Source organism: Acanthopagrus latus, chromosome 19 (genome assembly GCF_904848185.1).
Source record: "Acanthopagrus latus isolate v.2019 chromosome 19, fAcaLat1.1, whole genome shotgun sequence".
NCBI lineage: Eukaryota > Metazoa > Chordata > Actinopteri > Spariformes > Sparidae > Acanthopagrus > Acanthopagrus latus.
In genome coordinates, this window is record NC_051057.1 from 4,227,108 (window position 1) to 4,240,197 (window position 13,090).

Below are 13,090 nucleotides of genomic sequence, written 5' to 3' on the forward strand. Positions count from 1 at the left end.
GATGATGACGAAGCAATAAACAAAGTTCATCCCTTGGGGGGGGAACGTGGAGGAAAGACGAGGAAACTGTGGCACACTGTTTTGTTATTCCATTAAAGCGAGCCCTTGAGACAGTAGCTTGTTCTTTGTCCCCTCTGGGCTCGAGCTAAGGTGTACTGTGGTGACAGCTGTGTTTGAGCCTCCTCACTCCGGGGTCAGGAGGTCGGACTTGGGATATTGGTGAGTCTCAAAGCCTTCAGTCTCCATGTCTGTTTACACGCTTCATTGAATAAATGCCCCATCATCCTTCCCGAAACGCTACTCTTTACAGGATTAGGCTCTGACAAACATCTCTTTATTCTGTGGCTGAGACACCACCACCCCCGCCATCACCTACGGCGTCCTCTAATGTTTGACGGGGTGAGGTCAGAGGATGTGTCCGTCACAGGTCCAGAGACCAATGCCTGTGCTCCCAGCTGGGACTGTATCACTTATATCCAATAGCAGCAGGTTCAGATGCGACTGTACATCCCAAGAGTCACCCCCTATATTTAAAACCCTGCATCTGGGTCTCCACTCCCCCATAAGGCAAAGTGTCACTTCACTGAGGACTCTATCACATACTGTTGACCTGACAATAAGATAAATAGTGACAAGAACCGTGAACCCACAACAACTTATTAGTATTGATTACAATCGAGCCGAGGACTTTTTAAGATTTCCCAAAAGCACTTAAAGGTAAGCACACCGTTTGTTAATTGTGGGAGGAGGACGATAATCAATGAATGTGTATAGCTTCAAGGAAGTTTATATAGATTGGTTGGATTGGTTTGGTCACTCACAATGACATAACACAACACTCAATCCTTGGATTGGTTAAAGTGATTTGGCTGCTTCTCTTTTATCAATATATGTCAGGAAGAATGTCATCAACTGTCTGTGAAGAAGTATTTATTTTTATTCTTGAATCTTCACTTAAATTGAGGTTTTAACGCTGATGTAATGATGTTTAAGAAATCATGAATATAAAAACTTCTTTACAGGATTTTTAAGCACAAACACTCCGGAAGGATAATGGAAATACTGCTACTGACTCTGTTTGGACTGCAGTCAGTGATGGGAAAGGGGTGAGTATAATTCAGATCAGTAGAAGCAGGATTAATCACATTTTGTAGACAATATATTAACGTATAGGAGTATAGAGAAATGCGGGAAAAATAGTGCAAGGACATGGAATGAGCAACCCACTGACAAACTCGGTTTAAGGAGGAATGCTAGTTTACATGCTGTTTACAAAACTGTTCATGAAGATTATCGGGATAAACATTATAAAGCTGCAAATGATGTTTATAAACCTTTACAATTGCTTAATAAATTATTTATTAAGCATTTAATTATTAACAGACATAACTGAAGTTTAATCAACTATGAATTTTCAATTCATTGTAGTGTTACCTATATCACGTTGCATAAGAACATGGTTACTGATGATATTTTAATACTAATTTCAATGTGCTTTTTTAATAAAAGAACCTGATTCTTTCAGGTATGATGTATAACAATTTGTGATTGGACACATGACTGACCAACTGCAGATGCATTTTACTGTTTTACTAGAAAGCACTGGGAGTTCCTTCTTAAGCCTTGGAATTCAGGCGGTTGAACTAAACTTAAAGGACAAATTGAAGAAAGTGAACTTATGTAGTTTAGGAGTTTAGGAGAATGCTTCAATGCTGCTTTGCTGTGAAGCTCCAGAAATGTTGTGTAGACTGCAAAACTTCACCTTCATCAGCATGAAGGGAGGGGATAATGATTAAAATTTCATTTTTGGCTGAACTCCTTTTAAGCAATTACCTGTGTCCACGGCAGCATACCTGAGCACGAAGTACTTGAGGAAATTAACTCTGTATTGTGCTGCAGACACTGGTGTGACCACACTGTGCAGGAGAGAGTGGAACGAATCCTATCCCCACGTCTGCAGCTTGAAGTGGGCTGTTCAGAAGTGTATCAGTTTAACACCCAGGACTGGAGGCTGGACGTGGACAGGATGCGCATCAAGCATGGGGGTGATGATGGCATTGCATTATACTACAAACAACAGGGCCCCAAGGCATCCTGTTACTTGTACAAGTAAGTGAAAAGTTGAGTCTTTCGGCCTATTTCCTGGTCTCTGTGGTTTAAAAGAGTGAATTAAAAGGCAAGGCAAGTTTATTTGTATAGCACAATCCAGTCATGAGGCAACTCAAAGTGCATTACAGGGGCATACAATTACATTAAAAAACATGTAGGAAGACATCAAAAAAACAAAAGGTTAAAACAAGTTAAGAATAGGAAATTAAGCTAAAATAGAATAGGTTTTAAAGACTAGAGACTTAAGAATGAAAGTCACAGGACAGTTCAGTTATAGTCCCCTGGTGATATAGTTATGTAAATGTGTGTGTCATCTGCATAACTATGGTAACATATTTTGTTATTTTCCATTATCTTAGCTAGATGGAGCATGTAAATGTTAAATAGCACAGGCCCCAGAATAGAGCCATGGAGTACTCCGTAAGTCATTTTCATCCACTTAGATGTGTAATTACATATAGACAAAAAGTAGTCTCTATACAGTTGTCAGACCCAGTTTTCCAGCCAGTCCAGTAGTGTATTGTGGTCGACAGTGTCAAATGCCACTGTCTGAGTTTGAATGAATGTCATTGAGGACAAGAGCAGTTTCAGTGTTGTGATGTGGTCCAAATCCTGATTGGGTGTCATGCTCTTGAGTAAATGCAATTAACTACATTCAGTCACTGGAAAGCAGTCCAGGAGTTATCACCTACATAAAAGTGAGATATTTCTGAAGCAATGCTTACTGTGACATGCGACAAGGTATGTCTGTTCATCCGTGGTACATGTTCATTCATTTGAAGGTTCAACAGTATTGAGGCCCATGTTACCCTTCATTTAGCATGTAAGTGTATCATGTATCTGTACAGGGTGCTGACCCCGAAGGAGGAGAATGTGAAGAAATGTCCTTGTTTCACAGTGACAAGCCAGTTGAATGAATGTACACGTTACTGTGAATATACTGACCATTCAACCAATGTGTCTGTCAATCTCAGACCCCCAGAGATGGAGAGCCAGGTGGTGAACAGGACAGTGAGGGCGTGCTGTGAGGGCTGGGGTGGACCACGCTGCTCTGAGGGTGAGAACAGGCAGCATGCATGGATCGTGCTTATTTTACATGCTAAATGAAACCCTGCAAATGCAATGCCTCCTGATTTGAAATATCACACACTTGCATATAGAAACCTAGAAAATATGTAAATGAAGAGTAATGTTAAAGACAATGACACTACCAGCATTCTCCTTCTCACTGACCCCTTCTATGCCCTTCACTTTCTCGGCCATTTTCACACAATATCTCTGTGTGCTTTTCCTCGAAGGTGTGGGTGTGCATGGCCAGTGTTACTCTACGTGGAGTTGCAAGGACTTCCCTGGCGTTCACAACTCCTCATTGATGCAGATGGAGCAGTGTTGCAGCAGCCTTTGGGGGCTGAGCTGGAGGAATGCCTCTGACCAGACATGCTTGTCTTGCAGCTACACCCTCCTTCCCGGTCAGAGAAGATGCATGAGCATATGCACATACACACAGCTTTTCCTCCTTTTAACACACAAGAAGTCTGCAGCTGCAAACTGCTCAGACTTTATCTGACGGCATCATACCTGGCTCTCCTTCCTCTCGCCCTCTTCTGCAGACTCCCAGTCCTCCCCTCTGGTGCGTGGTGGTCTGCTGGGTAGTGTCAGAGTGCCTCAGAGCTCGGCCACCTGCATGTCCTGGGGTGGGGCTCACTACCGCACTTTTGACAGGAAGCACTTCCACTTCCAGGGCACCTGCACCTACCTGCTGGCCTCATCTACTGATGGCACCTGGGCAGTCTACATCAGTACAGTCTGTAATGGGAGAGGAGACTGCAGTAAGGTGGGAAATATTGATGGATTTCATTAAATGTGATCATTAGTGGTGTACTTTTCTAGACTCCCAGACCACCACTAGCCATAATGTAGCAGCAGTTAATGGTGATGGTGGCATCATCATCATCACATTCTGACTGCTGGAAAAGCAGCAATGCAAGTGACTGCTTATAGCTTGTTCTGTATGTGAGTATATGCGTGTTAATGTGTCTGTGGCCGTCTGCTTTCAGGCTCTGAGGATAATGCTGGGTCTGGATTTGGTCTCAATCCATCAAAGGAACTTAACTCTGAATAACCTCCCTGTTCCTAACGGAGAACCACTCTTCCAAAATGGTAAAATAATTTCAGCAGTCTGAAAAGCTCTCTCTTAGTGCCATGTCCTGTCTGATATGAGTAATATGAGACCTATAAGTCCACCTCGTGCACTTGTTACATCATTGCCACATCAGTACCTGCACTGAACAAACTGAAGCAGGTGAGCTTATGACTTCCAGTTAGACTTGACAGAGACTTGGGAGTTAAAGACTCATTCCTTGATTTGACTTGACACAGCCTGTGACTTGACTTGCTTTAGCCTTGGACCAAATGACTCGATCCTCACATAAAAAAACAACAACATTTTAGTTCTTCATAAATTGATATTCAAATTCGAGTATCTTATTGCATCATTTGGCCAGTTTCTGTAATGAGCTCCTGTACATAACACATCTAATAGGACAGCAGATCAGTAGCTCCAGGTCTGTCTGTTGCTTCTGCTGGGCCATCAGAAGATTTTGTAAATATGCAACCGATAAACAACGTAAAAAAATGATTCATATAGTGTAAAACACAATATGTATTAATGCAGTAGTATAATTTAAACAAAGTACCTTCACTCAAGTAATGTGCAGTATAACTTTGAGATACATTACTTGAGTATCCTGCCTTCACTCCACATTTTGGAGGCAATTCGGGCAAATATTGTACTTTTTAGTCCATTACATTTGTTTGATAACTTAAATGATTAGTTACTAACTAGACCCAAAAGCAGCTTTTTCTAAATGAATGTCTTTTATTGGCAATCATAAGAATAAAAAAAAGAAAATCTGCCAGGCCAATAATCAGATTACTTGTACTTTTGATTTGTAGTACATTTAATATCAGATATTTTGAGAGTTCTCTGTGGCATTTTTTTGTCACTGAGATGAACGGATGAGTATAATAAGTGTAATAAATTCCAGTTAATGATTTATGAATTACGATATGGCAATTTATCTATAGTCTGCCTCGCTGGCTTTACTTGTCATCAATATCTGGTGCACTCATTTTTTAGTCGCACTTTATCTTAAAGTACACTAATAAGATGTAATAAGCAAAAACTAGACATAATATGGTCTTTACTACATAGTAAGCAAAGACAGTTAAAAGCTAAATACACAAAAAATCTATAATTTATATTAAATTAGAAACGATACGGTTTTCACTAGACGGCAGACACAATGCTACACTCTAAGTAAACTAATAAAGAAGTAATAAGCCATAATCTGCACCCAATAAGGCAAAAAACAGAAATGATAAGGTCTTTAATTAAGTTTACACTAGTAACATATTACGGGTCTAAAAAGGTTTTTAATAGAAACAAATTACCCTGTAATAAAATTGAACTATGTTTAATATAGCCCAATAATAATTGTCTGACCATTATTAATATGGCACTGCATTCAAACCAGCCTGTGTTGTCTAATTAAGCCATAATAATTATAATTATATGCAGTTTGTAATTACAGTGTGATTTAGGTATTTAGGTGTGCTTTATAATGAGGATATGAATAAGGATAATATATATAGTTTTGACCTGATTTAATATAATATACAATTTTTTTCATCTGAGTTACTTAGGATATCACACCATTTGTTTCTAATAAAATATATATTTCTACTTTTTTTGCCGACTTTAATACAAATTATGGCTTATTGTGTCTCTATTATACTACTTATCGTAATACGTGTATGTTTACTGTCTAATACAGACAATATCATTTCTAGTCTTACTACATCTTATTAGAGTACTCTAAAATAAAGTGCGACCCATTATTTTTATGTTAACATATTGTAGCGCAAATTATGAACCTTTTTTATCTTGTTAGTTCAGGTTTTGTTGCTTACCAACAACATTGTCTTTATCCAAATGCATGCACATACGAGGTGATAGCTTTCTTACCCTCCAATAGTAGAAACAGAATGCAACATATATACATATTTTTTTTCTACTTCTTCCAGGAGTGAGTGTTCATTGGCTCGGGGACTTTGTGTTTGTGGAGAGCGGTCTGGGTGTTAGAGTCAAGTTTGACTTGAGCAACACAGTCTACCTAACAGTGACTGCTGAGCACCTGGCAGCCACTAGGGGTCTCTGTGGAGTCTACAACAACAACGCTGATGGTGAGGAAGGTGTAAAAAGATGCAAAATATTCTTTTACGCTGTGATTTATTTATGGCTGCTGCCTCAGCCAAGAAATGATGAACTCAATAGGATTTCCTGGTAAAATTAGCTTGAAAAAAAAAGAAAAAAAAAAGTCACCAGTGCTGTTAATTCACAACCCAGAATAAATGTTAGTAATTATTTTAAAGTTATGTTGTGACAAAATGCTCTGGTAAGGTTTGGGCACAAAAACATTCGGTCAGGGTCAGAAAAAAATCACATTTTGCTTTTAAGTACCACAAACAGGTTTATAAAAATGTCCTGACATCTCGTTAAAAATATCCTTTGTTATCACGTTTCATGGAAAAACAGAACAGTATCTCAAACAGTGGTTCCTTGTTAACAATATCAAGCGGTTTCATGCTAGATTTCAAACACCGTCTCAAACTGTGGTCTCTGGCAAGTCCCCCCCCCTCCTTTTCATTCGACAAACTGCCGCTGGTCTATTTCCCATAAATCCAGTCCAGGTTTTGCAGATATGTTAAATGCCAACATTTATTTCTAGTGACTGGGCTGTTTTTTTTTCCGTTGCACTACCCATTTGTTCCCCATCTTTTCTTAATAGGCCATAACTTAGCTAGTAATGCTTTTTAATGTTCACATACCTTTGCTGTGCCTCAGTAACCTATTTGTGTCTTGGTGCCACAGATGACTTCACCACAATGGGTGGAATTGTGTCCCAGTACGCCGCCAGCTTTGGCAACTCATGGAAAGTTCCTGACCAGCAGAATGAAGTACTGCACTGAATGCATCGAATGAGTATCTCGCTTCATTGCAACAGATTATGCCTTTTTGTCACCGCTATTGTTGTCTAATGTTTTTTGGATGATACATCTGTGCTCTCTGAATACACACTGAAAGCAACCACATCATTTAGATGCTTCGAATATGATCCCAAAAGTCAGAATCTGTTTCCGCAGCTGTCATTTGGCGTGCATGTGGAGCACTGAGACGCTTCTGAAATCAGTGGCGTAGTGTATTTACGAGATGCACTCTGTGACTGAGTATCTCTGTGTCACATGGTTCCTCTCAGGGCTGCAGCGACGCGGCTGAGCTCGGCCACAGCTGCGATGTCTCAGGAGACCCTGTCCTACGCAGGCAGGCGGAGTCATTGTGTCACCAACTGCTGGAAAACCCCTTCACACACTGCCACCTCCGGGTCAGACACCTCTGATATGAGTCACCATCACATGGCATACTTAACGTTTTCTACGTTTATTTCTTACTCGATGGCAGGCCTTTTGGAGAATATGCTTTAATGTCATTTCTATGTAAGCCAAGCCAGTGACGGGCTGTAAATCTACATGTTCCTCCGAGTAAATAATTTACCAGGAGTTAATTGTTAGAAGAGTTCCTAGAAATAGGTTAGATTAATAAAGGCCACATGGAGAGCAGCTGAGAGCCAGTGGCAGTTACTCTTTAGTTTGTAATAAAATTCTGGTTAATAATTTATGAATCAAGATATAGCTATTTATCTATTGCCTTTGCCTGCCTCTCCCCGACTTTACCTATCACCCAAACTGGGGCTCTCATTATTTTTATGATTACGTATAGTAGTGCATAATAAGCATATATGTTATCCTGTTTGTTTTTTTTTTGTTTGTTTTTTTGCAAATATCTTCTTTCCAAGTGCCTTTGCCACTTCTATTTATCACTGGACACAAAAATTAATTCACTTTCTGCTTCACACTAAGCTTACAACCAACACTGTATATCTCTGTTGATTAAAGCACAGGATTCGTAGCCTCATAGTTTCTGACTACAACTTCTGACTGTAGACTGTGAGTGGTTGTATCTGACAAGCTTTTGTCTTTGTGTATTTCAGGTGGACCCAACAGCATACATAGACACCTGTCTCTACCTATACTGTAGCCTACAACCTAAAGAAAGAGAGTCAGCAGTGTGTGACACCCTGGCCAGCTACGCCAGAGAGTGTGCCCAGCAACACATCATCATAACATGGAGGACAGCTACCTTCTGTGGTAATCACATATAACTGTTATGTTGGGACGACTGAGTGAGTGTGGGGCCTCGAACTTAGATGCTGTGAGTTTTGGCAAGTCATCCTCTCTGTCTATCCCTGCTTCAGTGTGAAAAGGCTACTCGCTGTGACAGTTACTCCTCACCGCTGTAGGTGTGCTGTGTGCTAACCAGATCAACTAGCTGCTACACGACAAGCTCTGGGACTGTGTACTGTGCAGCACACTGTTGTCATCACTATCCAACCACCTCATGTCTCATATGTGGGAAAGCATCTAACATTATTAAAATAATGTAAATAAGGATTATGCTCTCGTAGCTTTGAAGTCTGATAAATGCCTCATTAAACAACACTGTTAAGATTACAATCAATATACGCAAAATAGCTATCACAAATCAACCTCTGTCTGAAAAGGCTGCCCTGCACGACAGCTTGTTTGGTTATGCTAAAAATTGTCATTATGATCTGACAGTAGAGTAAGATGAAGGCCAGCTGTGTAAAAATCCACTTTCTGTGGCTCCACCCAGTGGCTGTGATTTGATTTGCAAGAATCCACCGCTCTGGATCAACACAACCAATCAGAGCCAAAGGGAGTGTCTGAGAAGTGTCAATCATTCTCTTGCAGCCCCCCTCCCTTACGCAGTGAATACTAGTGATGGGAACGCAGTTCTTTTTGCTGAACTGAATCTCTAGAATCTGTTCAGTAAAATGATTCGTTCAAAAGATTCGTTCACCGAATCGTTCACTGCTCTCCAACTCCCTGAACTGATTAGCAGCCAAACGATCCGTCACTCAGTCACTCACTGAGGGACGGTGCACAATCATTCGCGGGAGATGCAGTGCTGCTCTGAGTGGTATACACGCACTAAAATTATTACACGGTGAAAGTGTCCTCTGTGAACAGTAAAATCACTTAACATGATGCTACATGGATGTTAGCAACACAGCGCTAATTTTCGCAGTACGGTTATTGAACGTGAATCATGAGAATCATGAGTAAGAGACAGTGCGTGAACGAGAATCACGTCCTCAGCGTCAGTTCTCCGCCTGCAGTAGGTTCACGAATCATGAATGAATGACAACGCGAACGTGATTCACGTCCTGGCGTCCCTCGTTCGCGAGCGACCTGCTGAGGACGTGAATCACGTTCGCGCTGTCACTAAATCAGCGTGAACGTGAATCACGTTCGCGAACTTGAGTGACGGCAGCTGCTGAGAATCACGTTTGCGAACGTGAGTGACTTTTACTGTGCAGTAAAATCACTTAAGATGATGCTACACGGATGTTAGCAACACAACGCGAATTTTAGCAGTACGGTTACTGAATGTGAATCATCTCCTCTGCCCTGGGTGAGTGTCACAGCGCCATTTTCAGCACAGTACCTGAACGACAATCACGTCCTAGGCGTCAGTTTTCTGCCTGCAGTAGGTTCGTGAATCATGAACGACTCATAGCGCGAACGAGAATCACGTCCTGACAGTTCTCTGAGTGAGTCGCGGCAGTTCCACTCCCGGCCGGCATGATCGCGGCTGAGCTCAACTGAACTGAGAAAGGAACGAATCAGTCCAAGAAGTGATCCCGTTCACTTCGTCCACTGAAAAGATCCGTTCCCCTGGCGCAAGGTACAAGTGCTCTTACCTGGTCGGAAACGCTCAAGCTCAAACCCGCTGTAAACAATGGCGGAAAAGTAACAGAGCTGAACTAGGATAAATATTGGGGCTTCATTTCAGAGGTGGAGGGAGCTGCAGGATTTGTAAGGACGTTTCTGCTTCATATGTTTCATTCTATGTTTTAACCACAAAGGGTATGGTGGCGGTGGTTACAGTAATACTCACAATAGCGCATATTGCCACACAATGTTGTAGTCGAGCTACGTAGCTTGCTGCTAAATCTATCTTGTTCGCTTGTATGCTAACTCTAGTGTTTAGCTTTGTCTTTATGGCTACGGGGTAGCAAAAGTGTCTTTCAAGTGACCAGGCAGTTATAACATTAGTTTGTGGAAGAAAGAGGGACCTGGGACCTGTATCATGCAAATATTCTGACATATTCTGAAGTCCACTTTTTTCTCAAACCCCCAGTCTGCAGCTTTAACGTTTTAGGTGTGTGATTTGTCATAGTTGGGTTAGCTGATGACTCAGGGGCTGTGTCCTGTGAGCACAATGCATTGTTGTCATTCCTACCTCATGTCTCAGTCACAAGTAAGAAATGTAATATTAACATGAAATAAAAACACGTAATTCAAGAACATGGCTGTTGGTAGCACTCACTGCTGTTAAGCTAGCACGTTGGTATTCGAAAAGTTTGGCTGCACTTCCTCTTACATTCTTGTGCCACTAGTTTGCTATTACATTTTGCTTTTGTCAGAGAATTTGACTTATTATTATTTGTAACAGAAAAATAGTTGTGTTTCCTATTTGAGTTACATTGTCTTGCTGTCAATAACTATTATTTAGCGTAATGCAAAGTGTGTTACTTGACATTATTCTCAATCATTTGCAAATATTCCCATAATTTGTACGAAAAAACAATCCATTACAGTGACTATTTTGTTACTTATATGATGTATAGTCTATTGCAGAATAGCAATAGTTTCCCCAGGCACATAAAGCAGTCAGCAAATAATAGAAAATAAATGCCAAGAAATGTTGTCCCTGCAATTTGATGAATCCCTGTCTATAAAAACGCAACAGTACTCTGTGGAAAAACTGTCATGAAGAAAATAAAGTGCATAATGCTAAAACAAGCGACAACAGTAGTATGGTCTTTAACTATTTCTTCCCATTTTTCTCTGTCTCCCCAGGTCGTGTCTGTCCCAGAGGGCAGGTGTTTTCAGACTGTGTGTCCTCCTGTCCCCCTAGCTGCTCCTCTCCCCAGCCCCCCGGGCCTGCTGCGGCCATGGGACAGTGCAGGGAGGAGTGTGTGGGGGGCTGTGAGTGTCCACCAGGAGTCTATCTTCACCAGGGACGCTGTCTAAAAAGAGACGATTGTCCTTGTTTCCACCGCAGACGCACCTACCAATCAGGGGACACGATACAGCAGAGATGCAACACCTGGTATGAGAAAACTCCTTGTGTGTTCGCTTTTTCCTTAAAATTCCTTCATAAACCATTCCCATTTTTTTTCTTTCTGACTCTCCTTTCTACTTATTCACTCTTAATCCTCCCAGTGTGTGCAAAGCAGGCCAGTGGCAGTGTACTGGGGAGAAGTGCGCCGCCCAGTGCAGCCTGATGGGGGCACTACAGGTGACCACCTTTGACAAAAAGAGGTACTCACTGCAGGGAGGAGACTGTCCCTTCACTGCTGTGGAGGTGAGAGACATAAAATGCAACCATGCACACAGTTAGATACACATCAAAAATACATTTGACATTTGTGTGTGTGTGGCTAGTTCTCCTTTGTGCTGATGTTCTGTGTGTTCAGGATTTCGTTGACAGGAAGCTGGTGGTGAGTGTGCGCTGTGGGGAGTGTACAGCCGGAGGAGGACGTGGAGGAGGCCTGGGCTGTCTAAGGGAGATGTCAGTTACAGCACTGCGCACCACAGTCACCATCACTGACACTGGTTAGTTGATTCTAAACTCTGACCTGACCATTTGTGTGTGTTGGAACTGCAGAGTGAAGCAGTTTTCTGAGATATGGCCAGAACTTTGGTTAAAAACATTCATGAAATATACATTATCAAAGACATCCCTTGCAGAGATGTTTAATGAATTTTGCAACCTAATCAGCTAAAACGTCCCATCTCTTAATACTACTATGTAACTCCAGAGGCGATTGTCAGAACCTGTAGTTTCAGCTGGTTATATGTACAATAAGTCACTTCAATTCACAAGCTGTCCTTGCTCTTGTGTAGCAGGTGAATGAAATAAACTCACAAAACGGAATTACCCTTACACCTCATCAGTATCTTTATTAAAGGTATGAAAAGCTATTTTGGAAAAAAGATAGTTGATTGTTGACTCGTTCCCATCAAATACTGATCATTTGGGTCAGTATGTCGGGCCGGCCACGAAACCAGAACGTCAGTATTTTACAACTTGGGAAAGAGACTCATCAGTCATCTAACAAATTGCACTTTCATGAATTCATCGGAAAACACACTTCATTCTCAACACAAAAAAATTAAAACTCACCAAAACAGTCTTAGTTTGTCTTTCCACACTTACCTTGGGTTTGGTCCAGATTCATTCAAAATATCAATTCATAGAGAGAGATGTGTAAATATTCCGGCTCTACATGCTGTTTTTGCACATTCCTTCTGTCCCCACCTGCCATGTGTTTTCATTCCAGTGTTGCAGCGTTAATGAGAGCCACTGTAAATCACCTCTGTACTGTATCCCCTGTGTTTAAACTGTTCACAGCCTTGTGGTAGCTCACACTTGGTATTCTTACTTCCAGGTACAGTGACATTGAATGGCCAGAGGGAACTGTTGCCTTTGGTGACAGGGGACCTGGTTGTCCATAGGGCCTCCTCTTCATTTCTCCTCATCAAGACTTTTGGAGCCCAGCTGCTTTGGCACCTAGATGGACCTTTGGCTCTCATCACCTTGCAACCTGGTTTTGCAAACAAGGTGACCCTCACGCCTCAGATGGTTCTTTCACTTGAGCTCTTCTTGTGTTTTTAACTTTCCAAGCACGTTGCACTATACTTTACTTGGTCTATACCTCTGTATGGAGTTGTTCCTTTGTTTGAGCTGTTGATGAAAAAAAAAAAGGTG

The 13,090-nt window shown here is 41.4% G+C and overlaps 1 protein-coding gene across 1 annotated transcript in view; it reads left to right on the forward strand.

The window, feature by feature from the left end:
- Positions 1-387: 387 nt before the first annotated feature.
- Positions 388-13,090, forward strand: part of scospondin (subcommissural organ spondin) — an 87,747-nt gene continuing 75,044 nt past the window's right edge. Inside the window, exons 1-14 of the mRNA XM_037080137.1 lie at positions 388-463; positions 1,827-2,109; positions 3,084-3,166; positions 3,408-3,578; positions 3,720-3,943; positions 4,167-4,269; positions 6,196-6,354; positions 7,043-7,128; positions 7,428-7,553; positions 8,220-8,376; positions 11,176-11,428; positions 11,542-11,683; positions 11,796-11,934; positions 12,771-12,943. Coding sequence (XP_036936032.1) covers positions 388-463; positions 1,827-2,109; positions 3,084-3,166; positions 3,408-3,578; positions 3,720-3,943; positions 4,167-4,269; positions 6,196-6,354; positions 7,043-7,128; positions 7,428-7,553; positions 8,220-8,376; positions 11,176-11,428; positions 11,542-11,683; positions 11,796-11,934; positions 12,771-12,943 — 2,175 coding nt within the window. The remainder of the gene's footprint in view (positions 464-1,826; positions 2,110-3,083; positions 3,167-3,407; positions 3,579-3,719; positions 3,944-4,166; positions 4,270-6,195; positions 6,355-7,042; positions 7,129-7,427; positions 7,554-8,219; positions 8,377-11,175; positions 11,429-11,541; positions 11,684-11,795; positions 11,935-12,770; positions 12,944-13,090) is intronic.